The following is a 24,624-nucleotide window of genomic DNA, read 5'->3' as shown; positions in this document are numbered from 1 at the left end:
CAGGCCCCACCCAGCCCCAGGCAGAGCCGTCTTCCCCTTTCTGCTGCCTTGTACCCTGGCCGGCCCCATCGGTTCTTCCTCCCCCACTGCTGAGAGCAGAGAGGCCCTTGGTTATCAGTAGCTGTGGAGACGGTGTTTGGGATAACAGCATGGGGCAGATGGTTCTTTACATCCCTGTGACTGTCCCCTGCACAGAGGAGGGGGTCGGGGTGGTTTAGGGGGGGAGGGGAAGAGGGAAGGACACTACTGTCGTTCTTCTGGCTCAGATGAAAGAGTTGCTCTTTCAATGGCAAAATGGGGTAATCATGCCCCGGGGAGTCAGAAGGCCTGGGTCCAGCCCTGGCTCCACCACCACCCTGGCGTACGACCTTGGGCAAGCCCTGGCTCTCTCCAGGCTAATTGTTTTCTTCTGCAAGGGGCTTGGGCTAGATGATCCTCCTTAATCATCGTTGATTCCCTCTTCATCCCCGTGAGAGACTCCGGTTCTCAGTTCTTTCTTAGGCCCCATCCCCACACCATACTGACCCATCTGCATGGCCTGATCCCAGGAATGGGATGGTCTGAAGGACCCCCTCCTTTCCCACAGCCCACCTGCCTGGCCCAGTTCAAGCACATCAAGTCCATCAGGTGCCTCCCGCTGGAGGAGGGCCAGGCGGTACTGCAGATAGGCATTGAAGGCGCCCCTCAGGTGAGCATCCCTGGGCACCCGGAAGCTTGGAGACATTGGGAACGGCTGCAGGCTGGGAGCTCCTGCTCAGGCCAGCCGGGCCTGAGATCTTGTTAAGAAAATGGCACCTGGTTCTTAGACAAGGTAGCAGGATGATGATAAATTAAAGAAACTATCTCAGGAAGCAACGTTATTGTTAAAAATGTCAAGAAAGAAGCTGTAGGAGATTGGGGGGGGGCGGGGAGCGGGGGTAAAGTGATCAGAAATCAAGGTATGGGTCAGAGGTCTAACTTTTAACAAGTGACAATGACTCAGAATCAAGACCTTGGGGCCCCAGCGCTTTTTGTGGGTGGGAGAATCAGAGAGACCTCAGGCTGTGAACAGTTTGTCTATCTCTCCTTTCATCCGTCTGTCCCCTGCCCCACTCCCTCCCTCTTCCCTTCTCTCAGTTTCTGCTCTTGCATACTGAGCACCTCCTAGGTACAAGGCATGTGCTATGCCCTGAAGGACCAGAATAAGCCAACCTGGAGCTGCCTTCCTAGAGTGTAGGGTGGTCAGTTGGGAGAGGTGATGAGAGCGCCCTCTGGTGGCGGTGGGAAATGCAAGTTGAGCCCCAGGAGAGGGGCTGATGGCGTCCAGGCCGGGGGTGGGCAACAGAGTCCTGCAGTTTCTTCTCCAGTCCCTTGGGGTAGACTCTAGCCAAGGCTCTGGGGTCTCATCCTTGGCTGGTCTCTTCCCTGCAGTCCTTGTCCATCAAAACCTCCTCTCTGGCAGAGGCCGAGAACATGGCTGACCTCGTAGATGGTTACTGCCGGCTGCAGGGGGAGCACAAAGGCTCTCTCATCATTCGACCCAAGAAAGGTGTGTTTCCACTTGAAGGTAAATTGGACCAACGGGCAGATGGCGGCACAGCTGAGCCAAGCCCCCCCAGAGGCAGGGCGGGAGAAGCTAAACCATTGACTGATATGTGAATGAAGAGGCTTTGGAGGTGTGGGGTTGGGGCTCACCCAGCCCTGTTGGTTGCGCCCCGTGGTCCCATCCTGGGTCCTTGGCTACAGCCTTGGCCCCGCTGGCCAAGGGCGGCATGGGGGCTGGCTTCTAGAGGAGAGGATTTGTAGCCCTGGGAAAATCAAACCTATCGCCGGAACATGGCTGGTCCCTCCTCTTTGGGGATGGAGTCAGAAAGCAGAGGTCAGGCTGGAACACTTGACAGTGGCAGAGGAAGCCTGAGAGTTTCGTCTACTAAAACGATTCCAATTCAGGCCAGACGCCTACCCAGCTTCCACTCCGACTTTCAGGGGCCACAGAAAGGCGGGAGGGGTGTCCCTTGTGTTGGCCCCTAGGAGCAGTGCACCCAGGACCCTGTGTCTCTGACTCCAGCTCCCCCTTCTCCTCTCCTCTCCCCAGATGGTGAGAAGCGGAACAGCCTGCCCCAGATCCCCACACTGTGAGTACACCCGGAAGGTGGGGAACTGGCCCCAAACTCAGCCTGTGTCTTCCCAGGAAAGGCAGAACAAACAGGGAGCCTCCCCCCCATGGTTTCTGGTTTCTGGACCCCAGGAGAAAATGCTGGAATCCCAGCATTTCACAAGTGGTGATTTTTCACCAGTAAATTTCTCCCAGAAAATTCATGCAGGGATATCCCTGTGCCCTAATGCCACCTGGCATCATCTTTAGTGGGGGGAGGGGGTGGTATTGTTGGTGTTCCCTCCCTCCTGCCCCCTGGCTGCCTGGGCCATGCTCCCAGGTTACTGCCATAAGGACAGGCTGCTTCTCCAGGCAGGGTGGGTGGGAGAGAGGGGGCTGAGGCTGCCCTGGGGGAGCATTGCCAGGCTCTGAGCTCACTTGGCTTCTGCCCTCCCATCTCCCCCTATAGAAACCTGGAGACTCGGCGACCCCACCTCTCCGAAAGCTGCAGCATAGGTAAGCCTGCCCATCTGCTGTCCTCTGCCTGCGTCCAGAGCCTTTCTTCTGCCTGCTCTTGTGACATCATCAAGTATTCCCTCAAAGTTGCAGAAAAATGAACTTCCCCCATGACTGCTCAATGACGGCTTAAAATGTCATTAATCATAACAGTTAACCTATGTTGGGCAGCTAGTATAGGGCACCGTGTTTGTCTTGGTCAGCTCAGTCTCCACAACAAAAACCACAGGCCCAGGGGCTTAAACAACAGATACTGATTTCTCACAGCTCTGCAGGCTGGAAGTCTAAGGTCAAGGTGCCAGCATGGCTGGGTCCTGGTGAGGGCTCTCTTCCTGGCTTGCAGACAGCCACCTTCTGTGTGTCCTCACATGGTGGAGAGATGGAGAGATCTGGTCTCTCTTCCTCTTCTTCTAAGGACACTAATGCCATCATGGGGTCTCCACCCTCATGACCTCATCTAAACCTAATCACCCCCCAAAGGCCCCAGCTCCAAATACCATCACACGGGATCAGAGCTTCAACATTAGCATTTGGAGGCGGGGACACAACATTCAGTTCATGACAGCATTAAATACATAATAGGTATTATTTTATTTAATCTTTGCATTCCCCAGAAACATTCATTTCACAGAAAAGGAAACAGATTAAAGGAGACAAACCAACTTGCCCCAAATAACAGCCGTGAGCAGCAGCGAGCAAAGACTCAGGCCGAGGTCCCTGGGCCCTATGGCCACTCTGAAATGCCGGACAGCAGCCCAGTTCTTGTTTGGCTCCTCCCCACACCCCTCCCTGTGATGTCAGCTTGGTTCCACTGGCCTGCACGGGGGAGCCCCACACCTGGTTCCTGGTGGTGCCCCCTGAAGCATCTTGCCCATGGGGTGTCCTCCTTCTGTCATTCCAGAATCAGACATCTATGCAGAGATTCCCGACGAGACCCTGCGAAGACCAGGAGGTAGATCCCTGACCGCCCCACCCCACCCCTGCACGTCAACCACAGCCAGGGCCCTGGGAAGTGACATTTGGGGACACATGTGACACCAAAGGGGGACTTTCTTTCCTTCCTTTGTCCTCTCCCACGTATGCCTCAGACAAGGACAAAGCTGAGTGAGGCATCTTTGATTTTGAAAGCGGAAATCATTGTTTATATCCCCACACCATCGAACTTTTGTGTGCCCTGGGGAGGGGGGCGGAAGGAACCTAAGCCTGTGGATATGGGACCCAGCCTTCAGAGGGAACAACTCTTCCCCTGTCTGAGACAGTGAAACCTTCTAGATCCCCTTTCCCAGCCCAGCCCCTGCATCCTGGCTGAGGGGTTGGCGGGGTGGGGGTGGGGGGGGCAGGTCTGGTAATGCCTGGGCAGGAGGGGGCGGAGCCTGGTGTTAGAGCCTGCAGATCCTCAGATGCCCAAGGATGCAGGTGTGCAGATTCCCGGGGATGCAGACACTCGGATTCCCAGGGGTGCCAGCTGGTTTCTGCACCCCAGGACTGTCTTGCTTTCTCCACCTGTGCAGGCCCACAGTATGGCATTGCCCGGGAAGATGTGGTCCTGAATCGTATTCTTGGTGAAGGCTTTTTTGGGGAGGTCTATGAAGGTGTCTACACGAGTCACGTGAGTTCCAGCCTCTTCCCTGACACTGCTCCTCTGCTTTTCTGTAGAATGAAAAAGGAGCTCGAATACTCTAGAGTTGGAGGTGGCTGCCGTGGTGTGTGGCTCTTCCCCAACTTGGTCTTTGCAGTATTTATGAAATACACAGGGAGTGATGAAAACAAGAGCCATTTCCAAGAAAGGCAGCAATAGCAGGGGTCCAAAGAGAGGCAGCACCTGCCGGGGGGTGACTGACTCTTAGTGGGAGAGCTCGACGGGGAGGCGCCATGTAGTGCGGTTGTGAGAAAAGGAAGGGTGGGATCTGAGGCCGCCGAGGGGGCGGGACAAGGTTTGCCTTTGTGGTTGTGCTTCTACCAGGCCTGGGGGGAAAGCCAGAGCAGAGGAAAGGGGCAGCAAAAATGTCAAAACCAATGATAAAGAGAAAGAGACCAGGACGCCATGTCTGACAATGACCTTGCACGTGCCCCAAACAAGCCCGCTGACTTTGGGCAGATCACATGGCCCCTCAGGCTCCATGTCTTCATCTGGACAGCCCAGGGCTCGAGGGATCTGATCTCGAAAGTTCTTCCAGTCCTGATCAGGAAGAAGGGGGTGGGGAGGGGAGGAGGGGAAGAGACAGAGGAAGAGCAGGCTTCGTGGAGACCCAGACGCCCAGACATCACCTGTTTCCCTGTGGGAAGACTGTGGGAACGCCGGGGAGGGAAGTGCTGGGCGGGACTGAGGGGCCCTGGACACACTCTCGTTGCAGAAAGGGGAGAAAATCAACGTGGCTGTGAAGACCTGCAAGAAAGACTGCACTCTGGACAGCAAGGAGAAGTTCGTGAGTGAGGCAGGTAGGCGTCCCCGAGGAGGCCCCCAGACCAGGAGCTGGAAAAGGCCCCGAGACTATGCAGACTCGGAGACAGGGAGGGCCCGGAGCGAGGGCCGGGAGGCCACGGACGGCACTGGCGCCCACAGGGGAGGAGGGTTGCGCCGCTCTCTCCAGGTTGGACCAGCCAAGCCCGATTCTCACCTTGGACCTTAGAAGGGCTCGGGCCCGTCTCTCTCGCCGCCACTTTCAGTGATCATGAGGAACCTGGATCACCCGCACATCGTGAAGCTGATCGGCATAATTGAAGAGGAGCCCACCTGGATCGTCATGGAACTGTACCCCTACGGGGAGGTGAGCTGGAGGGCCCGAGGAGGACCCTTGCGATGACAGCTGGGCTGCCGTGGGGGCGGGGGATGCGCTCAGAGCCAGGGGGCCCTTAACTCCCAGCTGAAGGAGCCCAGAGGCCGTTTGCAGAGGAAGTTGCCAGACAGTCCTGCCACCTGGGTGTGCCCTCCCCCTCCCCCAGCTCCATGCCCTGGCCGGGCAGGGTCCTCAGGGCATCTTCCCCTTCCTGCAGCTGGGCCACTACCTGGAGCGAAACAAGAACTGCCTGAAGGTGCTCACTCTTGTCCTGTACTCGCTGCAGATCTGCAAGGCCATGGCCTACCTGGAGAGCATCAACTGTGTCCACAGGTGGGGCTGGGGGTGGGGGAGCCTGGAGAGGTTGGGGTCAAGCAGGGCTTTGTAGCCGCACAGAACAGGGGTGAAGGCCTGGCTTTGGTCCTGCCTGTGTGACAATGTGATCACCTTCTCTGAGCCCATCTCCCCTCTGAAGAGTAGAACAGCAATATGTTCCTCCCAGGATTGCCATTAAGAGGAGCTCTGAAGTCCGAGGTGTCTGCCTGTAACTCAGTGCTGTGTAGGCCGCCTCCCTGGGGGTCCAGGAGGTCACTTCCCTGCTTGCTCCTCGCTTGCTGTCCTCCAGCAGTTCCATTTGGCGGCACCTGGCCAGGCAGGAGAGACTGGGTCCTGGCAGCGCTGGTATGATCTTGGGGTCTGGGCCCTGCCAGCCCAAGTGGCTGGCACTGCCCTGGTCCCCGGCACCTCCAGGCTGCCAAGACCAATCCTCCATCTGGCTGTGGAGCTGGCCCCTTCTCCACCCGGCTTTGTCCCCATTCCCTGAAAGGAGGTCCCCGCCATTGGGAACATGATCCCCTGGAGGAGACAGATGGGGTGCTCTCAGAGCCCCGGGGTGAGCGGGTGAATTCTTCAATCCAACCCCATCGACCTCAGATATGTGGCCGTATGGATGACACTACACAAAGCTATGTCGGGGGATATGAACATTCATTCACTCACTCATGCAACTAATATTATCAAACTCCTCCCGTGGGCCTCCAGCCACTGTCCTAGGCTCCGGGATGAAGTAATAATCAAAACAGACAAGAATCCCTTTCCTTGTGAAGCTCACGTTCTAGCATCTTCTAGGGTGAATAGTCATGGGGCAAAGGTGGTGAGATACCAGATTTGCAGCTTTGTGTGAAGTTGTCGTGCTTTGAAGTCATCTTTTCAATAATAAAGAAAAATGGTAGGGAGTGGAGCCTGCCTGGGAGAAGCAAGAGACAAGCCAGTTTGGGGCTAGAAGTGATGCTGGGAGCATGAGGTAACTGAGTCAGCGAGGGCTCCTGGGGGTGGTGAGACCTCAGCTCTGGGCTGATGCCTTTCCCAACCAACCAGCTGCTGGGCACGTTCCACCAGCTCTCTGCCCCGGTCTCCTCCTCTGTACCGGGGTTCTGAGGGTCTCTGTGTCATGGCTCGGGTGTGTGTAGTCTTTGGAAGGTCCTGGCTAGCCCAGGGCTCCCTGGAAGTGAGATGTGAGCAGCTGCTGGAATCACAGAACGAGAAGAGGTTGTTAATTGTGACCAGGAGAGCGGTTGGGCTTCTTCCCTGAAGCGTCAGCAGGGTGACGGCATCCCTGGCAGAGGGGACAATACAGGCTGCAGGGCGGTGACTGGAGCAAGTCTGGGGAACCGAGACAGGCTTGGAGGTGGAGACGCGGGAGAAGGGGTGATGGGAACAGGACTCAGCAACGAGATGGAGGGAGACGACAGGCATGTGTGTGGCAGGGACAGTGGGCCAGCCGAGGCTCCCGCCTGAGCTGGGCTCCAGCCAGATGGCTCGTGGGTCCAGGAAGGACCGACCGACAGAAGCTGCCCGATTCTGCTCCGGAGGCCGGGGCCCTGAAGCTCTCTTCTCCTTTGCTTCTCTGTCCATCTGTCTGTCTGTCCCCCTGAAGCATTCTCAGCTGACTCACCTGTGTCTTTGCCTCTTCCCTCCAGGGACATCGCTGTCCGGAACATCCTGGTGGCCTCACCTGAGTGTGTGAAGCTGGGGGACTTTGGCCTTTCCCGGTACATTGAGGATGAGGAGTATTACAAAGGTGAGGTGCAGGTGGTGTTACGGCTTTGTCCCCTCGAGGGGTTGCTGAAGCCAAAATCCCCTCAAAAGGTGACTGTTAGGCAAGCCCAGGCCAACAGTCTCTGGAGACTAGGCTGCATTTCTGCATAAATCTGGATCTCCTTCTCTAATAACTACTGTAAACCCTCTGTCCACCCAAAGCTTCTGTGACGCGTCTCCCTATCAAATGGATGTCCCCCGAGTCCATTAACTTCCGCCGCTTCACGACGGCCAGTGACGTCTGGATGTTTGGTGAGTGGACCTCCTGGAGGGCGTGGAAAAGTGTTCGATTCTCACCTCTGTGACCAGGTTAAGAGGGGGCACAGGAAGCAGGGGTCTGGACCCCCAGGTTCTGTTTTGCTACAGCCACTGAGAAGTCCCAGAAGTGGGGAGGCCAGTGGTGGGTCGGGGGTGACATGGGCTAAGGGCCAGCCTGGGTTCATCTTCCCAGAAAAGGCTCTTGAGGTGAGCATGTGCTCCACCAACCAGCCCCGGGACTAAGGTGGGCCACCCTGGAGGGGATCCTCAAAGGCAAAGCTGAGGTTTTCTCCAAGAAGGAGGTGCAGGGTGAGGTGAAAGCAAAACCAGGTGACAGATGGACAGCCGCTTACAGAGCACACAACTGTGTAGATTCTCCCTCTCAGGTCCCCAGAGCCAGCCCAGTAAAATCTCATTATTATTCTTCCCATTTTCCAGATGAGGAAACTGAGGCTCAGGCGAGTCAGGGGCTTGCCCGTGGTCACATAGGCAGCATGCATTGGTGCTAGGCTTTGAACACCAGCTTTCTTTCTTTCTTTTTTTTTTTTTAATTAATTTCTACTGGAGTCTAATTGCTTTACAATGTTGTGTCCGTTTCTGCTGTACAGCAAAGTGAATCAGTTATACATCTACATCTATCCCCTCTTTTTTAGTTTCCCTTCCCATTTAGGTCACCACAGAGCCCTGAGTAGCGTTCCCTGTGCTATACAGTATGTTCTCATTAGTCATCTATTTTATACATAGTAGTGTATATACGTCCCAACTGACATATATACCAGCTTTCTGTTGGAGGTTCCACCCACTCCTAAGAGAAGGCACCAGTGGTCCCAATGATGTGCCTTTGATGGTCCCCTCCACATCCCACAGACCCTAACAGCTCCGTGTGGAAGGGGCCGGGGGGTGGGGGGATTAGTTCGCTTACGGATGCAGGTGATTGGTCCCTTGGTGGACTGCCATAGTGATCAAGATTCCAGGGATGCTATACGGGGAACGAAGGAAGGCAGGGCGGTCCCTGGCAGGCGCTGAGTGCGGACTGCCCGGTTGTTCCTGGGGAGGGTGGGCTGCCTCTCTAGGCAAGAGTCCCCTCAGCAGGGGCCCTGAGATGTCTCCTCCCGCCCTCAGCCGTATGCATGTGGGAAATCCTGAGCTTTGGGAAGCAGCCCTTCTTCTGGCTGGAGAACAAGGATGTCATCGGGGTGCTCGAGAAGGGGGACCGGCTGCCCAAGCCTGACCTCTGCCCACCTGTTCTCTACACCCTCATGACCCGCTGCTGGGACTACGACCCCAGTGAGCGGCCCCGCTTCACTGAGCTCGTGTGCAGCCTCAGGTGAGCAAGGAGGCCGGAGGGGGCTACAGGCCCAGGGCCCCTGAAGAGCAGGTCTCCTCTTCAATAGCGCTTACAGGTTTACAACATCCTTCCTTAAAAAAGTTGCAGCCGGCGTCCTGGTCCCCTCCGAGGGAGGAGGGAATTCAGGCTCAGCTGGTGACTCAGTGCCCAAGGCATGGCAGGTGGGGCTGGGACTTGCCCTGGGACCGCCCCCACCTCATCCCACCCCCTGGCCAGCACAGCGCCATGTGTCCAAGTGGAGTTAGCCCATCCTCCCAGTGGAGGAGGCCTTACAGAGGCTCAGTGCTGTGTCAAAGGCAGGAGGCTGAAGCCGAGTTCACTGTCAGATATATGAACTCAGAGACGCAGAGTGGGGTCAGCCGCACCATCTCTGCATCTCTTAACCGCGAGCACAGGGCGTTGCTCCTAGTATGTGCCCAGAAGATATATTTTAGGTTTGAATTCAAAGGCTGCATCAGACTTTCACTGCAGTGCCTGTGCTCTTTGCTGAGGTTTGGGGTGCATCTTACAGGCAACCAGCCTGGGCACGGGACCTGCTTCCCTGGCAGCACCCCTGTGCCTTTCCTCTGCCTCTGATTGTTCCCCCCAGACAGCAGGGAAAGGAGTGATTTTTGGCTGTGAAGACAGTGACAGGCATCCCCTGTCCCTTCTGAATGAAGCACTGGTGGCCTGAGGGTCTGATCCTTCTCAGGTGCCCAAGAGCCATTACCCCCGGGTGCTGGGAGGTCCTTGGTGAAGGTTGCTGTTGGAGAGCCTTTTAGAGGGTAATCCTGTTGCCTTGGTGGCCCGCCTGCCACCAGTGCCCCCTTGGGTGGTCTGACTTCTTTTGTCATCCTTTAGGGCAAGGGTCAGCAAACTTTTTCTACAAAAGGTCAGACAATAAATATTTGTGGTTTTGCAAGCTATACGGTCTCTGTTGAAACTACTCAACTCTGCCGTAGCTTGGAAGCAACCGAAGATGATGAGTGTAGCTGGGTTTCAGTGACACGTTACTTGTGGACACTGAAATTGGAAGTTCATGTAATTTTGACATGTCCTAAAATATTTTTCTTTTAACTTTTTTGAATCATTCAAACATGTGAAAACCATACTTAGTTTAAAGCTACACAAAAATAGGTAGGGGACCGTATTTGGCCTTGTGGGCCTAGTTTACTGGCTCCTACGTTAGGGAACCTAGTGTTTAATTAATGTTAAATACTGCAACTTTAAACACTGTTGTCAACATGTGGGCATTTTTTTCGGAGAAAGAAAATAGCCCCCAGAAACTGCCTTGTGGGGAGGAGCCCCAGGGGGAGGCTGGGAACCCCAGGTCCAGGCAATGGGAGATATGCTGCATTTGTTTGCAGGCAGGGCTCCAACACAGTCTGCAAGACCTCCAGCTTAGAAGGCCTCTCTGTCCCTGACTCTCTCTTCATTGACGCTCCTGATTAATTCTAGACTCATCTGTTGGTCCCTTATAAGGGAGATTTGAGAAGCCAAAGGGTTCCGGGAGAAAAGTGTTTGAAAGACGTAACTTGAGGGGGTCAGAAGCTCTGGGGTCACGGGGTCTTCATTCATTCTGGAGGCTTGAGACACATGGGGAGCCTCTCAGATGACCCTGATGACCCCAGGACACCTCCCTCAGGCCCCAGCCTGGTGGTCCTCCACTGGAGCTAAGAAAGGATTTCATGAGGGCTTCCAATCTTTGGGGGTAGGAAGAACCCTCTTAATGTTGAATTTTGAGAACTCTTCCATGTAACATACACTTTTAGAATCCACTGATTGACAGAATGCAGTAAGCCGTATAATGATTTTTTTATTGCACACAATATAATGCATATACATCTGAAAACACAATACCAAATATTACATATTTAGTAGTACTGTTAAAAATTATTAAAGAAGACAATTTAAGTGATACAGACAAACTATTTAACACTCCATGAAGTGGCAGTCTCCGTGCCCAAGGGCCAGAGTGCAAAATGGGGTGGAAGTCAGGACCCTTTTATAAGATAAAGAATAAGGAACAAGGAAGAGAAAAATAGAGGATGAATAGAGAACAGGAAGTACGTATAAAGCCCAGAGCTGGTTTGGCATTTGGGTTGGCCAACTGGGTGGTACTTTGTTTCTGGTCAAGCAGAGCATTTAGAGGGACATGAAAGTTATCTGCATTTTGGCTTGCTGGTGTGACCCCCTGGGCAGTAGCGGCTCCATCCTGGGCTTAGACATTTATTTCAAGAGCACATAATACTTGTCTACAGACAGTGCTTGGTACACGTGTGAACATGTGGATTCACGGACCCCCTGTAATTATTCGAGTCCTCTGAGGTCTGTGATTCCCAGGTTGGGAACCACCAGATTGGGTTAAAAAGGCAAGAAGCATGCACTTAGCTAATCTGGGAGGGAATCCACCACCCTTTCCCATTAGCACACACCAGGAATGCATGGGTGGGAGGTTTAATGAAAAATAGGAGACGTAGAGCACGGGCCTCTGTCATGAGGTTGTCTGGGACATCAGAAATCTATACAGGTGATCAGTGCCAGTAGGAGGGACAGGAGGGCAAGAGGCATGTGGACATGGGCAGGAGACACACTCGCACTGTCCGGTTGGGCTAGGACTCGTTCTCCGAGGACCTTTCCCCACCCTGGACCCATTCCGTGATCTTCCCAGCCTCGGTGAGGGGGGCTGCAGCATCCGTACTGCAGCCTGTCTCTGAGGGGTCTCCCCAGTGCATTCTGCAGAGGACATGGGAATGGGATCCAGACTGTGGTGGAGCACAGAGAGGAGCCCCCAGTAGCATTTTTGACCCTGTTTCTCTCTCCTTATCTGACCTGACTCCCCGGCAGTGACATTTATCAGATGGAGAAGGACGTTGCCATAGAGCAGGAGAGCAACGCTCGCTACCGACCTCCCAAAATCTTGGAGCCCACGGCCTTCCAGGAACCCCCACCCAAGGTGAGCCAAGCCCTGGCCTCACTGACCCTGTGAATCACAGCAGAGCTGGGCCCCTGTGCGGCCCCTCCCAGGCCTCGCTGCGTAACTCCCCTCACAGCGTAGGTAGGATCGCACCCTATGGTCCTCTCAGCCCTTCGACCCAACCATCCATCAGCACATCGGCAGGTGGAATCTGAGACAGCAAGGGAGCAGGCACCTTGTGGGACGGCTGCAGCAGGGGATCACCCCGGAAATGTTTCCCTTGAGAGACTGGAGCACTTTTCCTTTTCGTGTTTTTACCCTGAGGGTACATGATGGGGAGCAGCCTTGGGCCCCTGAGGTGCAGCCTCCCATGTCCATGGCATCTCTGGGCACAGGAGCCAGTGCCCCGCTGCGCCGCTGTTAGGTGGGTGGGTTGCGAGGGACCGTGCCTGTAGTAGTCAGCTCGGGGTGCCATACGAAGCACCACAGACTGGGCGGCTTAGAAAACAGACAGCGCGGAGGCTGGGAAGTCCAAGGCCAAGGTGCTGGCGGATTCCCATCCGGTGAGGGCTCTCTTCCTGCCTGGCAGATGGCCACCTTCTCGCAGGTCCTCACACAGTGAGGAGAGCAAGCTCTGGTGTCTATTATTATCGTTATTGTTGTTATTATTAGGTCACTAATCCCAGCATAGGGGCCCTACCCTTGTTACATCATCTGACCCTGATTACCTCCCAAAGGCCCCACCTCCAAATACCTTCACACTGGGGGTTAGGACTTCAGCATATGAGTGGGGGGGGAGGGGCGACACTCGGTCCATAACAAATCCCTATGGATGCAGGGCCTTTTTCACTGTCCCCCTTGCCTGCTGTCAGGCCCAGCTCGGTTTTCATCCCCTCCGTGAAGCTGCTGTGGGTGCCGGAGCCTTCCATGACCTCCCTCTGGGTGTCTGTGGCTCTTGAGTACTCATTTGGCAGGCACTCCCACCTCCGCGGAGGCTACACACAGAGATCAGTAACCCCCCCAGGAGGGCAGAGAGGCTGGCCTCTTTGTACCCTCCCATCACTCAGTAGTAACAGATGCGCAGTTAGTGGACGCATATGATTTTAATGATAACTTTGTTCCTCATCTTCTTCATCCTGAACGAGCCTGACCTGTTTCCTACCTGATATTCCCCTTGGTGAGCTGTGCTCACTCAAGGAGAGAGACAGGGACTGACTCATTTCTGTGTTCTCTCTCCAGCCCAGCCGGCCCAAGTACAGACCCCCTCCACAAACCAACCTTCTAGCACCCAAGCTGCAATTCCAGGTAAACATGTAACCAGAGGGCTGGGGCGGTTCAGGGCCATTCCTCATCTCGGTCCTTCCTGAAACTCCATCCTCGTGCCTTAGAGGAGCAGTAGTCACCTGTTCGGGCAATGGAGATGGCCTGCATTGGCTCTTCTCGGGTACCCAGAAAAGAATTAACATACCCTTTACGATGTTTAAACATACCCTTTTGCGATGTTTAAAATAGTGGGGTTTTTTTTAAGGTGTGTATTATATATACACATACCTGTGGGTTAATCATATCTGTCAAATTTGTAACATGATGATGGAATATAACTCCTTTCTGAAGAGTCCTGAAGGAGGAGACGTACTCAGTAGGTCAGTAACACACATGGACCCATGGTATGCACCACGTCACAGGGAGGGCTGTTGGATGGAAGAGAGACCACCGTGTCTGTGCTGACTTCTAGCCGAGAGCCGTGTATGTCGCTCCGCCGTGTCTCCCAAACGGGGCCAATGAAATGCCCACACCTTGTTCTTTATTAGCTCCTGGAGAGCGAGTCCTGTTTCTCCCATGGAGCTCTTGTATCGTTTCTTTGTGCTTGTGTTTGTAGCAGCTAATTGTCCACCTTCCTGCCTTGTCCCTGTGCCTGGTGCTTCTTTGCTTCTCCTGAATAGGTCCCTGAGGGTCTGTGTGCCAGCTCGCCCACGCTCACCAGCCCTATGGAGTATCCATCTCCCGTAAACTCTCTGCACACCCCACCTCTCCACCGGCACAATGTCTTCAAGCGCCACAGCATGCGGGTAAGAGGGCTCTGCATGCTGGGTCCCAGCCAGGACCGAAGAGACTGCTAGAGGGAGGTACCTGGGATACCGGGAACTGCACATCCTGGGGCTCAGGAGGTGCCCTCCATGTACCAGTCAGGCCACTGAGGTGCTCTGTGACTCCCTCTCCTCTGCAAGCACATCAGAGTTAAGGGGCCAAGCCAGGTGCTGCTCTTGAGGACGCCAGCTGGACCCAGACCTGCCCCATCCCTACTCTGGCACTGTGGCGAAGGATGTAAAATCTGCCCCCCCTCCTTCCGCCCTGGCGATAGTGTGAAGGCTCATGGGAAGAGGGCGGTCAAGCCTGATGGTGCCAGAAAAGTGAAAGATCCTGGAGGTTCCGCCCTGCTCTGCCCTTCCTGTCTGATTGTTGTGGTTGTTCAATCTCTCCTCAGTCAGAGGAAAGGCTTCCTTGTGGCTGCCACTCCTGCTGCTTTGGAAAAGTTGCTGCTGTATGAGAAGGAGCTTGGGGGCTCGTGTGGGGCTAAGCCACACCCTCCCCAGTCACCTCTTTATTTTCAGCTGCCAATGAGACCCTGAGTATTTTATGGACTAGCTTCTAATTGTCTTGTTAAAACAAACAAACAAAAAAGAGCACCTCTGCCTGTCCACTTGTAACTTGTCCTCACCCATCTTCTCCTTCAGTACAAATGGTCCCCGTGGTCAGTTGCCATGAACACTTGATATATTTTACTAAACGGAGTCTTGATATGTGACATAACAGACTAAAACCCTTATTATTTTAGCTCTAACTCCATTGCCATGCACGATATTTCAGGCTCACCATATAAGACTCTAAAAATTGAGGGGAAACTACATTTCTATTATAATACATTTACAAAATGTGGGAAAGTATGTTGAGATATCCTATGCCGTTATTCTTAATTTAGTAAAACTTTGAAATGATTAAGATAACTTCGAATTCTAGGCAGTGAGATCTTAGTGGAATCAATATCCCCCGACCTAGCTCATTTTTCTTTTACATTAATTTAACCAATCTATATCTTAGCATATACTTAACGATAATAAAACTGCATTTTTAAGCATGCACTATCATTTAGGCAGTGTTCAATTCCTCCACTCTCCTGCCCTTGACTCTTTATTCATAATTAATTGTGTTTTAGTGAGATTGGCTTTAAAATGCATCCTTTCAGTAAGAAGGTATTTTGTACATTTGAGGGATGGCACTGCGTTTGTCTAATCCCTGACTCACCGTAAGGACTTTGTTCAGTTCCGTAAAGACAGACTGTGTGGCAGGAAAAAAAGACCTTTTCTGTCAGGGGTTTAGAAGTACTTGCCACAAGGAAAGTCTGCCTAAAATAACATAATGAGCATTTCTTAAAATAAGCAAAAAAAAAATAAAAGTTAAAAACATAAACTCCATTTCATGGTATACATCAGAAACATCGAGAAAGCCTCTTCCAGGCAGAATGCTGAAAAGGTATAATAGGCTCCCTGCAAAGCATTTGAAAGCATTTAACAAAAATCAGAGATTTCTGTTCCCACAGAAACAATTTTTCTACTGACTAACTCTATTGCCTGACTCATCTGAGAATCTGTGGGATTCCATACCAGCGTCAGGATGGCAGCAATCTCCCCCTTGAAGACCTCACAATTGAGGTTGAAAATAATAATAGAATTCAATAAACAGCACCTTTTTAAAGGGACACTTTGCTGGGCTCTGTCCTAGGTTCTGAAGGGGGAACTGCCTTCAGTGAGCTTACCATCAGCCAGAGGAACGGGGCAGGTGCATACTTGCCTGAAATGCAAACCACAAAGCTGTGAGTGGCACATAGAGGTACAGCGAAAGTGCAGTGGGAGCTCAGAGGGAAAAACAACTCTTTCCGGCTTCTTTTCTGCAGCTGGGCCTCAGTGGATGGGGAAGATTCGGAGGGGAAAATACTGGGACGCAGGGGATGACAGAGGCAGAGCATTGGTTGGAGCCAAGATTGAGTGATGGGAAACCATAGGATGAGTGCAGGAGCAGTTTTTCTAGAACAAGGCAGGTGCGTGTGGAGGTAGAAATAAGACTGGCAGGATGGGGGGTAGCCAATTTATAAAAGGTGTCAAAGCTTATCAGAGTCATCTTAAAACACCACAAGGACCTGATTTCTCTTAAAAATGACCAGCAATGTAAGCATTCATTGCCTGATAAGAACACCTGAGGTATACCAGTAAGCCCTGAAGAGGTCCAATTTAAAATAATAATAATAATTTGCTCCTTGAGTGTTATGAGACAACTGGAAGACATAGGAACACATCTACCGACGCATGTTAAAATATTTGGTAAGGTGGTGATCAGGCCTGGCGCATGCTAGACATTTGAGCGGTAGGAATCTTCTTCTGGCAATTACAAAACTACATAGTGTTTTCCTGAGTCTGGCAACTCCTTCTACTGGTATTTACTCTAGTCTTCCTCAGTCCGTACATTTTTCTTGTACCTGGAGATTCCTAACTCTATCTTCAGAATGTTGGACACTTAGTTTCTATTTGTCACTATCTGTCACTAGCCTACGGTAGACATGCCATTGTGTTTGCAGGTGTTGGCGTTTAACTGAGGATATTTACAGCCTTAAAATCCCCTCATTTGGGGGCATCAACTGTTGTGAAGTAAATCTTATTTATTTTTATCAATTCTATGGTTATGAAATACTCTTATGTTCTGAAATTTGTTTTACTAAAATAAGATCTAACTCAGTAGCTCTCAACTCCAAGGGGACATTTGGTGACATCTGGAGACATTTTTCTTAAACAACTGGGGAGGTGCTGTAGGCGTCTAGTGGGTGGAGTTGCTGTAAGCATCCTACAGGGTATAGGAAATCTTCCCCCTGAGAGTGAATTATCTGTCCCCAATGTTAATTGTGCTGAGGTTGAGAAACCCCGTTCTACTATTGGTTACTTGGACCCATGAGAACAGGGACACTGCATATTTAACCATCACGGCCCTCCCAGCACCCAACTCCATCCCTGCCATATAGTAGCTGCTTAATAAACAGTTACTGAATAGAGTAACAAAGAATATTTCAGCAAGGAAATAAACTTATGATGAGAAGTATTGTTAGAAACTGAGAGCAGTAATTGTAGCTGAACAAGCCTAGGAGAAACATACCAGTGTAACTATTTTCAAACTGTGTGTTATATTCAAGTGTGTTTTAGAGACTTTGGTGGGATAATCTTTTCTAGAGGCTTGGCAGAGACTGTGCCTTGCTAAAGTAGAGTGAGAATAATTTTTAGCATTTTATGTAAGTGACTTGTGTGTAAACTGGCCAGTTCAAAGGAAAGGATCTGAGTGGCTTGCCAACCTGAATGTCATGGAAAGGTCACATGCCCCTGGCAAAGGCCGCCCCAGGATATATGCAATCTAAAGAATGCCAATAACACTCCTATGTCCAGGAGACCCAAGTAATGTTGTGCAGCAGAAAAAATGCAAGCCAGTTTAAAGGGACTGAGAAGATATTTATATAAATGAACCCTGGGGAAGATTGAGGGAAGAGAACTAATAGGAAAACATGCAACACCTTCTGTTTAAGAAATAGCAGGTAGAACTATGAATAGATCCAAAGCCCCACAAATGAGTTAAAACAGGGTTAGATTAATAAAGGTACGGAGAGGGCTTCCCTGGTGGCGCAGTGGTTGAGAGTCCGCCTGCCGATGCAGGGGACGCGGGTTCGTGCCCCGGTCCGGGGGGATCCCACGTGCCGCGGAGCGGCTGGGCCCGTGAGCCATGGCCGCTGAGCCTGCGCGTCCGGAGCCTGTGCTCCGCAACGGGAGAGGCCACAGCAGTGAGAGGCCCGTGTACCGCAAAATAAATAAATAAAAATAAAATAAAAAATAAAGCTAGGGAGAGGAAGCATTTATTGCGTATCTATAGATCCTTATTTCTTTAAATTGTGTTCTTCACTTTACCTCTTAGCTCATGCATTTGTTTTAACCTTTGGTTAAATAACCCAAGCTACTTTCTTAATAAAGAGTATGTTGTAGTAAAGAGGCATGATCAGATGGGTGCCTGCTGTCGCTCCTCCTCTCGGGTCCCACCCCACTGTGGACAGCTTTGGGGGAAAGCACACCACTGCTCCTCGAAGCTTCCAGACCCGCCATCGCGGTCTTAGGTGGCCATAAGGTCCCAAGGCTTCCCAGAGGGCTGGCTTTGCATTTCCAACTGTACTAAGTGACAGTAGCCATGACAAATGCCAACTGAGAAAATACTATTAGGACAGTTATTTGAAAATAAAATGGTAGTGACAGATCACGTGATCGTTTGAAAACAATGCCTGTTAAACTATGTGCGCTTGGGTTCGGCATTTCACTGACACACAGGCGTGTATGTGCGGCTGACGGACCCACAAATAACTGTCTGCATAGATGGCTGCAGATTTAAGGACAACTTTACAAGAAAAAAGCAGCCGGTGAGGCCAAGGCGTGTGGCTCCCGCAAAGCTCTCCAGAGGGTTGTCCCTCCTGGGTGTGGGGACTGGACTTACTGTGTCCTCTCCTGTCTCCCTGCTGTCCTCCCAGGAGGAGGACTTCATCCGACCCAGCAGCCGAGAGGAGGCCCAGCAGCTGTGGGAGGCCGAGAGGGTCAGGATGCGGCAGCTCCAGGAGAAGCAGCAGAAGCAGATGGTGGAAGATTACCAGTGGCTGAGGCAGGAGGAGAGATCCCTGGTGAGCGGCCGCTGAGCCCCGGGGCGGGAAGGGACGCATTCCCTGCGGTGCTGCTGGGCACGGTCTGATAACCGTGCTCCCCTGGGAGAGATGTCCAGGCTGCCGTGTCACTTTGTGTCCCCTTTCGCCTCCCCAGCTGGCTGGAGTGAGCGCTCTCCACGCATCCTTGGGGGTTTTAGTTCTAGAATCCTAAGTCCTCTGCTTTGGTTTCCTCCTCTGCAGGACCCCATGGTTTACATGAATGACAAGTCCCCGTTGGTAAGTCACCGCGAGAGGTCTCTGCCTTAGGGGGAAGGCCTGGGAGGGCCTGGCAGTCAGCGGGGGGACCCTGGCTCCAGGCCTGCCCATCTCTTCCTTTCTGCCTCTCACCTCGGGAGCACGTCTTTCCCCTTCACTCTGATCTCCACAGGCTCCTTCCCTGAGCTCACACTTGAGCTGCACCCTTAGCGCCGCCTTCCTTGGCCACAGGGCCCCCAGGTCACTTCCGGTCAGGAGGTCCCCAGGTCCTCCTAGAGCTAAGATCTCTAAACCTCTAAATGGACACCTGGGGGTGAGGAACAAGCCAAGGAGGGACGTGGGTGGTCCCAGGGCCGCATCAGTGACCTGTTCTCTTTCCTTCCTTCCAGACCCCAGAGAAGGAGGTCGGCTACAGTAAGTGTGAGCGCCCTTCCTCTTGGCGGGAGTTTCCTCTTGACATCTTGTGAGCAGCCGCCACCCCTGCCCAGGGCAGAGAGCGGCAAAGGGAGTGTGTTTGCAATTGGAAGAAACGTCTGCCCTGTCTGAGCTCAGAGTGTGCAGAGAAGCGAGGTTTGGGAGTTGATATCCACCACCTCCCACCCTCCGCCCCACCCCTCCCCCTCGGTCTGCCGCCTCTTCCCACCTCTCTGGGTGGCTGCATTTATTTGGAGGAGTTGGTGATCCTATCTCCCACCCACACCCGTCTCTCCCAGGTGACTGCTCCTCCCCAGGCCCCAGGGACAGGAGAGAGAAAGAGGGCGGGGCCCACTGAGCCCGCAGGGTCTTTCCTGGAGCCTAAAGGCCCTCTGAGGCAGGCTGGCCGGGTGGAGCTGGCAGTGAGCCAGGCTCTTCATCACCATGGGGTGGGGGGACTGATGACTGTGATGATGGTGACAAGCACTGGCCCAAGGTGCTGAAAAATGTCAACTCGTTTAATCCCACAGCAGTCCTTCCTATATGACAGGTACAATTTCTTACGATGCCCATTTTACAAAGGACATGAAACAGGCACAGGAAGGTCAAGTGACTTACCCACAGTGATTAGCAGAGCTAAAGATTAGTGATTAGCAGAGCTCAGATCTGCTCAGATTTGAGCCCAGGCAGTAGTCTGGCTCCTGCAGGGTCCCTTGTGAGCGAACCGTCCCATTTGACAGAAGACAGTTGAGGGCCTGGGACTGTCAGTAAGTTGCCCCAGGTCACCCAGCTCCCTGGTGGCAGAGGTGAGAGTGGACCCAGGTCTTTTGACGTCTACTTCAGGCAGCTACACAGGGCTTGTGTGTGCCTTTGCTCATCAGAGTGGGGAGGAAATAGCATGCTGCTTCTACCAGTTCACTTCCTTGACCCCACCCACCCCGAATGGTCAAAGCAGACAAGAGGGAAAAGCCTCGCAAATCTACTGCACAGCAGCTGTTGCACTTGGGCGGGGCTCCACGGACACCTGCTGCCTGCAGAATGGGCTTCTCCCTCATGACTGTCAAGGTCAGGGTGTCAGGGCCCAGGGTGCAGCAGCCCCGAGGCTGGAACAGCCCCTGCCATCACTCCATCTCTGCGTGACTTTGGCTTTTTCTGTCTTTGAAATCCCTGACTACAGAGGACCAGGGAGGCCAGAGGTTATTTTCCCCACCATCGTCCTGGGATTCAGGTTTCATTTCCCCGGGTCTCCTCGTAGTAGTGGAGAGGGGCTTTGCTGGGTTAGCAGCAGGTACGAAGGGAGGGGTCGGGGTGCTGAGAACACCCTGCGCTCATTGTCCCCCCTCCCCCCTTGCAGCGGAGTTCATGGGCCCCCCAGAGAAGCCACCGAGGCTGGGCGTGCAGGTAGGTGCTGGCTCTGCTGAAGCTGACCTTGTCTAAGGCCACACAGCTAATTCATAAAAAAGCAAAGGGAAGGCCAGTGCCCTGTCTCCCGTGGCCCCTCCCTGACCTGGAGGAAAGCTCACTGGTCCAGCCCGAGGAGCAGGGGGTGTGGCCCGCCTCCCTTTCTCCAGCCGTGCTTGGGCTCCCAGCACCCACGTGGCTGTGGGGCCCACGCTGGTTGCTTCACTCTGGAACAGCGGTTCTCATCCTTGGTTACCTGTTAGAATCCTCTGACAAGCTTTGAAACCACGTGGCCCCCAGGCCCAGGGGATGGTTCAGTTGGTCTGGTGTGAGGCCGGCCAGCAGTATGTTTTTAAGACTCCCCGGCAGACTCTAATGTGAGAACCACTGCCCTGGAAGCAGAAGGGAGGGAGGCACCCCCAGGACAGGGCGCTACTATTTCGGAGAAGAGGCTTCAGCAGTTGGGCTGACGCCTGAGTGGGCAGTGCCTGCCCAGGAAAGAATGGCTTGTGTGCCCCTGACTCGCCGCCCTCCCCTTGGGCCCTCTGCTTCTCTTCCCCCGACCCACACAGTCCATCCAGCCCACAGCCAACCTGGACCGGACCCACGACCTGGTGTACCTCAACGTCATGGAGCTGGTGCGGGCTGTGCTGGACCTCAAGAATGAGCTCTGCCAGCTGCCCCCCGAGGGCTACGTGGTGGTGGTGAAGGTGAGAGGCAGGGCGGAGCCGTGGCCTGGGGAGGCGGGCTGCTCAGCCCTGGAAGGAAGGGAGAGGGGCCGACCATCCCAGGCTGCCGGCTAGGTGCCTTTCCCAGGAAGACCCCCATTAGAGCCAGGTGGTCAAAGGGAATCTAGTCCCAGGTACCCTCGGCAGGCAGGCACCATCCCAGGAGGGCTCTTCCCCAGGGAGACGTGGCTTTCTCAAAAGAAGCCAAGCTGACGGTCGCCCCGCCCCTTTCTCTCCCAGAACGTGGGCCTGACGCTGCGGAAGCTCATCGCGAGTGTGGACGACCTCCTGCCGTCCTTGCCGTCGTCTTCGCGGACAGAGGTGAGTGTCCTTGTGCCAGTCGGTGACATCAGCTGTCACATGCCCCCTTCACCTGCCCCAGATGTGTTTCACACAGAAGACTCAGAAGGGCCACCTGGGGCAGCCTCCTCTCTGCTGGGAGCCGCCAGCGGATGGCTCTGCACGGCATATCTGGGAAGGCACCACAAGGGGCCCGAGTTGGCACCCGGGGACCCGGCCAGCTTCCTAGGGTGAATTTCCTAGTTTAGGTCTCAGATGGTTGTGATGACTTCTTATTGCGTGAGGACATGCAAAGGATGACACACCCTTCTTTTTACCGCCCCCTGTGATTCTTTGTCTAGTACCCTCCATACTAAGGTCAAGGTGAGTGTGTCACAGAAATAGCCGTTAAGGTTTCTTCAATTGATCATTTAATCGATTTTCTCTATTTAAGTGAGAAACAATCACTGAAAACCAAAATGGGAGTGTTGGTGCTCTAACTTGAGATGGTCCCAGTGGTAGGCAGAGTGATGCCCCCCTAAGATGTCTACATCCGCAGAACCTGTGACTACGTGACCTTACATGACAAAAGAGACTTTGCAGATGGGATTAAGTGAAGGATCTTGAGACTATCCGTGTGGGTCCAATGTAGTCACAAGGGTCCTTGTAAGAGGGAGGTGGAAGCAGAGGTCTTATGAGTCAGAGAAGGAGATTGATGATAGAAGCAGAGGTTGGAATGATGCCACTGCTGGAAGGATCCGCAAGCCAAGGAAGGCAGCAGCCTTTCAAGGCGGCAAAAGGCAGGGAACAGATTCTCCCCTTGAGCCTGCGGAAGGAACGCAGCCCAGCCGTCACCTTGACATTAGCCCCATGGGACCCATTCCAGACTTCTGACCTCCAGAACTGTAAGAGAATAAACCTGCGTTGTTTTAAGCCACGGCGTTTGTGGTAATTTGTTACCGCAGAACTGGAGACTGAGGCTGTGCCTCTGAATGTGTGTTGGTTTTCTGTCTGGAAACCAGCCACAGGCTCCAGCAGAACACCGCACCCCCTGCCAGGCTGTAGCTTTCGATCCACCATCTCCCGGTGGTCAGCAATGTGACACAGGCGACCACTGCAGCCCACTACTGTCCCCACTGTGACCACGCATAGGGCAGGAGGGTCTGGGCATTTCCCGCGCCCCCTCTGGGTGGCAGCAAGAACCCAGAGGAGCCCCCGTCCGGCTTGAGAGTGGCAGTCATTCATTTCACTTGGTAAATATCTCTTGAGCGCCAAGTATATGTTCAGCAGTGCACTAGGCATGGGGATATGGTAGTAAATAAAACCCTACAGCCCAAACCGCTGTCGCTGATCTCTTGATTTGATGGTACACAGTTAACCAATGAGTGAATGCACTTGACCCCTGACCATTCACCCACGTCGGGCCAGCACGAGGGTATGAGGGCACAAAGGGAGGGTCTCTGGGGCTGGATCGGAGGGCGCTGGCGTAGGCGGGCTGGGGCCTGGGGTGCCTGCAGTGTCTGTTCTTGCCGACCTGGCCCCCAGCCCGCACTGGCCTTGGATTCAGCCCAAGCCTGGGTCAGACCCACCCCCCAGAGAACGTCCGACTTCCTGGGCCAGCGCCAGGTGGACTCCCGTGTGGCTTCCCCATCCTCCCGGCCTGCACGGCGCGGCCCCTCAGGGTCCCAGCCCCTCCCGTGTGCTCTTCCTACAGATCGAGGGGACCCAGAAACTGCTCAACAAGGACCTGGCGGAGCTCATCAATAAGATGCGACTGGCGCAGCAAAACGCCGTGACCTCCCTGAGTGAGGAGTGCAAACGGCAGATGCTCACCGCCTCCCACACGCTGGCTGTGGATGCCAAGAACCTGCTGGACGCCGTGGACCAGGCCAAGGTTCTGGCCAACCTGGCCCAGCCGCTGGCAGAGTGAAGAGGGCAACGCCTCCCGCCTGCGTCTCCGCCCCCGCCCGCCGTGTCCCTCCCTGCCCCGGCCCCTGCCTGACCTTCGGTCCTATGGGTCCCCCCGGGGGGGGGGGGCAGGCGAGGAGAGTCCTCCTTCCCCTGCCATTTTGCACGTCCCCTCTCCCCACCCCGCCCCCAGACTGTGCTGCTCAGGCCGCAGCTGGACAGAGGTGACTCAGGGCTGCAGACGGCAGGGGGTGACAAAGAGGGCTCAGAGGGAGCGTGGCTGCTGTCCGCCAGCCACCGCTGCCTGGCCTGAGGGGGCCACGCTGGGGCCCCTTGCGGCCACGATGGCTTTACGCGTCCCGTGAAGGGCGGGCTGACTGGGGAACCAAGCTCTTCTCTTTCCTCCCCCGCCCACGGAGCCCCGCCCACGGAGCCCCGCCCCACGCCGTGCACAGAGGGAGGGGCCGGGAGGGGCTCTCTCTGGGGAGGCGGGCGGCTGGTGCCAAGAGGGATGGACCTGGCTTTCTTGTACAGTGTATAGTGGAATTTATTTAATGTGAGTTTGGTCTGGACTGACAGCCGTATGTGCCCCTGAGGGGAGACCTGGGACAGTCCAGGGACAAGCTACTGGGAGTCGGGACACAGGAGGCTGTGTTGTCCACACGCCAAGAGGGGAGAAGGGGAGAGACGAGGCCAAACTGGACCCGCATTCCTCGCCCCCTTTCCGTTCTTCCCTCCCTGTCCCCTTCCTTCTCTTTTCTTACTTGTCTTCTCTCCCCCTTTCTCAACCACTCCCTCCCTCCCGTTCTTGTGTTTGTGCAGAACACTCTTTTACCTTCTTTCTATTTGACTTGTGGAGGAATTAAAATTGTACCATTTGCTTTGTGGTTTGATTGTTTTGTTTGTTTGACCTTCGGGGCGGGTAACGATGACCTCGGGC

At 54.0% G+C, this 24,624-nt stretch overlaps 1 protein-coding gene across 8 annotated transcripts in view; it reads left to right on the top strand.

Moving 5' to 3' along the window:
- Positions 1-24,565, top strand: part of PTK2B (protein tyrosine kinase 2 beta) — a 139,974-nt gene extending 115,409 nt beyond the window's left edge. For 5 of the 8 annotated variants that reach the window (XM_033429800.2, XM_049711752.1, XM_033429799.2 and 2 more), the window contains 22 exons: positions 587-688; positions 1,411-1,546; positions 2,075-2,114; positions 2,544-2,590; positions 3,492-3,542; positions 4,102-4,199; positions 4,945-5,029; positions 5,258-5,358; positions 5,585-5,700; positions 7,347-7,447; positions 7,627-7,716; positions 8,845-9,049; positions 11,897-12,005; positions 13,206-13,271; positions 13,910-14,035; positions 18,571-18,717; positions 18,940-18,975; positions 19,344-19,368; positions 20,723-20,769; positions 21,342-21,479; positions 21,738-21,818; positions 23,491-24,565. In XM_033429800.2, the coding sequence (XP_033285691.1) occupies positions 587-688; positions 1,411-1,546; positions 2,075-2,114; positions 2,544-2,590; positions 3,492-3,542; positions 4,102-4,199; positions 4,945-5,029; positions 5,258-5,358; positions 5,585-5,700; positions 7,347-7,447; positions 7,627-7,716; positions 8,845-9,049; positions 11,897-12,005; positions 13,206-13,271; positions 13,910-14,035; positions 18,571-18,717; positions 18,940-18,975; positions 19,344-19,368; positions 20,723-20,769; positions 21,342-21,479; positions 21,738-21,818; positions 23,491-23,706 (2,163 nt within the window). In that variant the 3' untranslated portion in view covers positions 23,707-24,565. The remainder of the gene's footprint in view (positions 1-586; positions 689-1,410; positions 1,547-2,074; positions 2,115-2,543; positions 2,591-3,491; positions 3,543-4,101; positions 4,200-4,944; positions 5,030-5,257; positions 5,359-5,584; positions 5,701-7,346; positions 7,448-7,626; positions 7,717-8,844; positions 9,050-11,896; positions 12,006-13,205; positions 13,272-13,909; positions 14,036-18,570; positions 18,718-18,939; positions 18,976-19,343; positions 19,369-20,722; positions 20,770-21,341; positions 21,480-21,737; positions 21,819-23,490) is intronic. The other 3 variants (XM_004270690.4, XM_033429801.2, XM_004270691.4) reach the window with 3 other exon arrangements.
- The last annotated feature ends 59 nt before the right edge of the window (positions 24,566-24,624 follow it).

Source organism: Orcinus orca, chromosome 6 (genome assembly GCF_937001465.1).
Source record: "Orcinus orca chromosome 6, mOrcOrc1.1, whole genome shotgun sequence".
NCBI lineage: Eukaryota > Metazoa > Chordata > Mammalia > Artiodactyla > Delphinidae > Orcinus > Orcinus orca.
The sequence above is the reverse complement of the archived record's forward strand: the minus strand, read 5'-3'. Positions and strand labels throughout refer to the sequence as shown.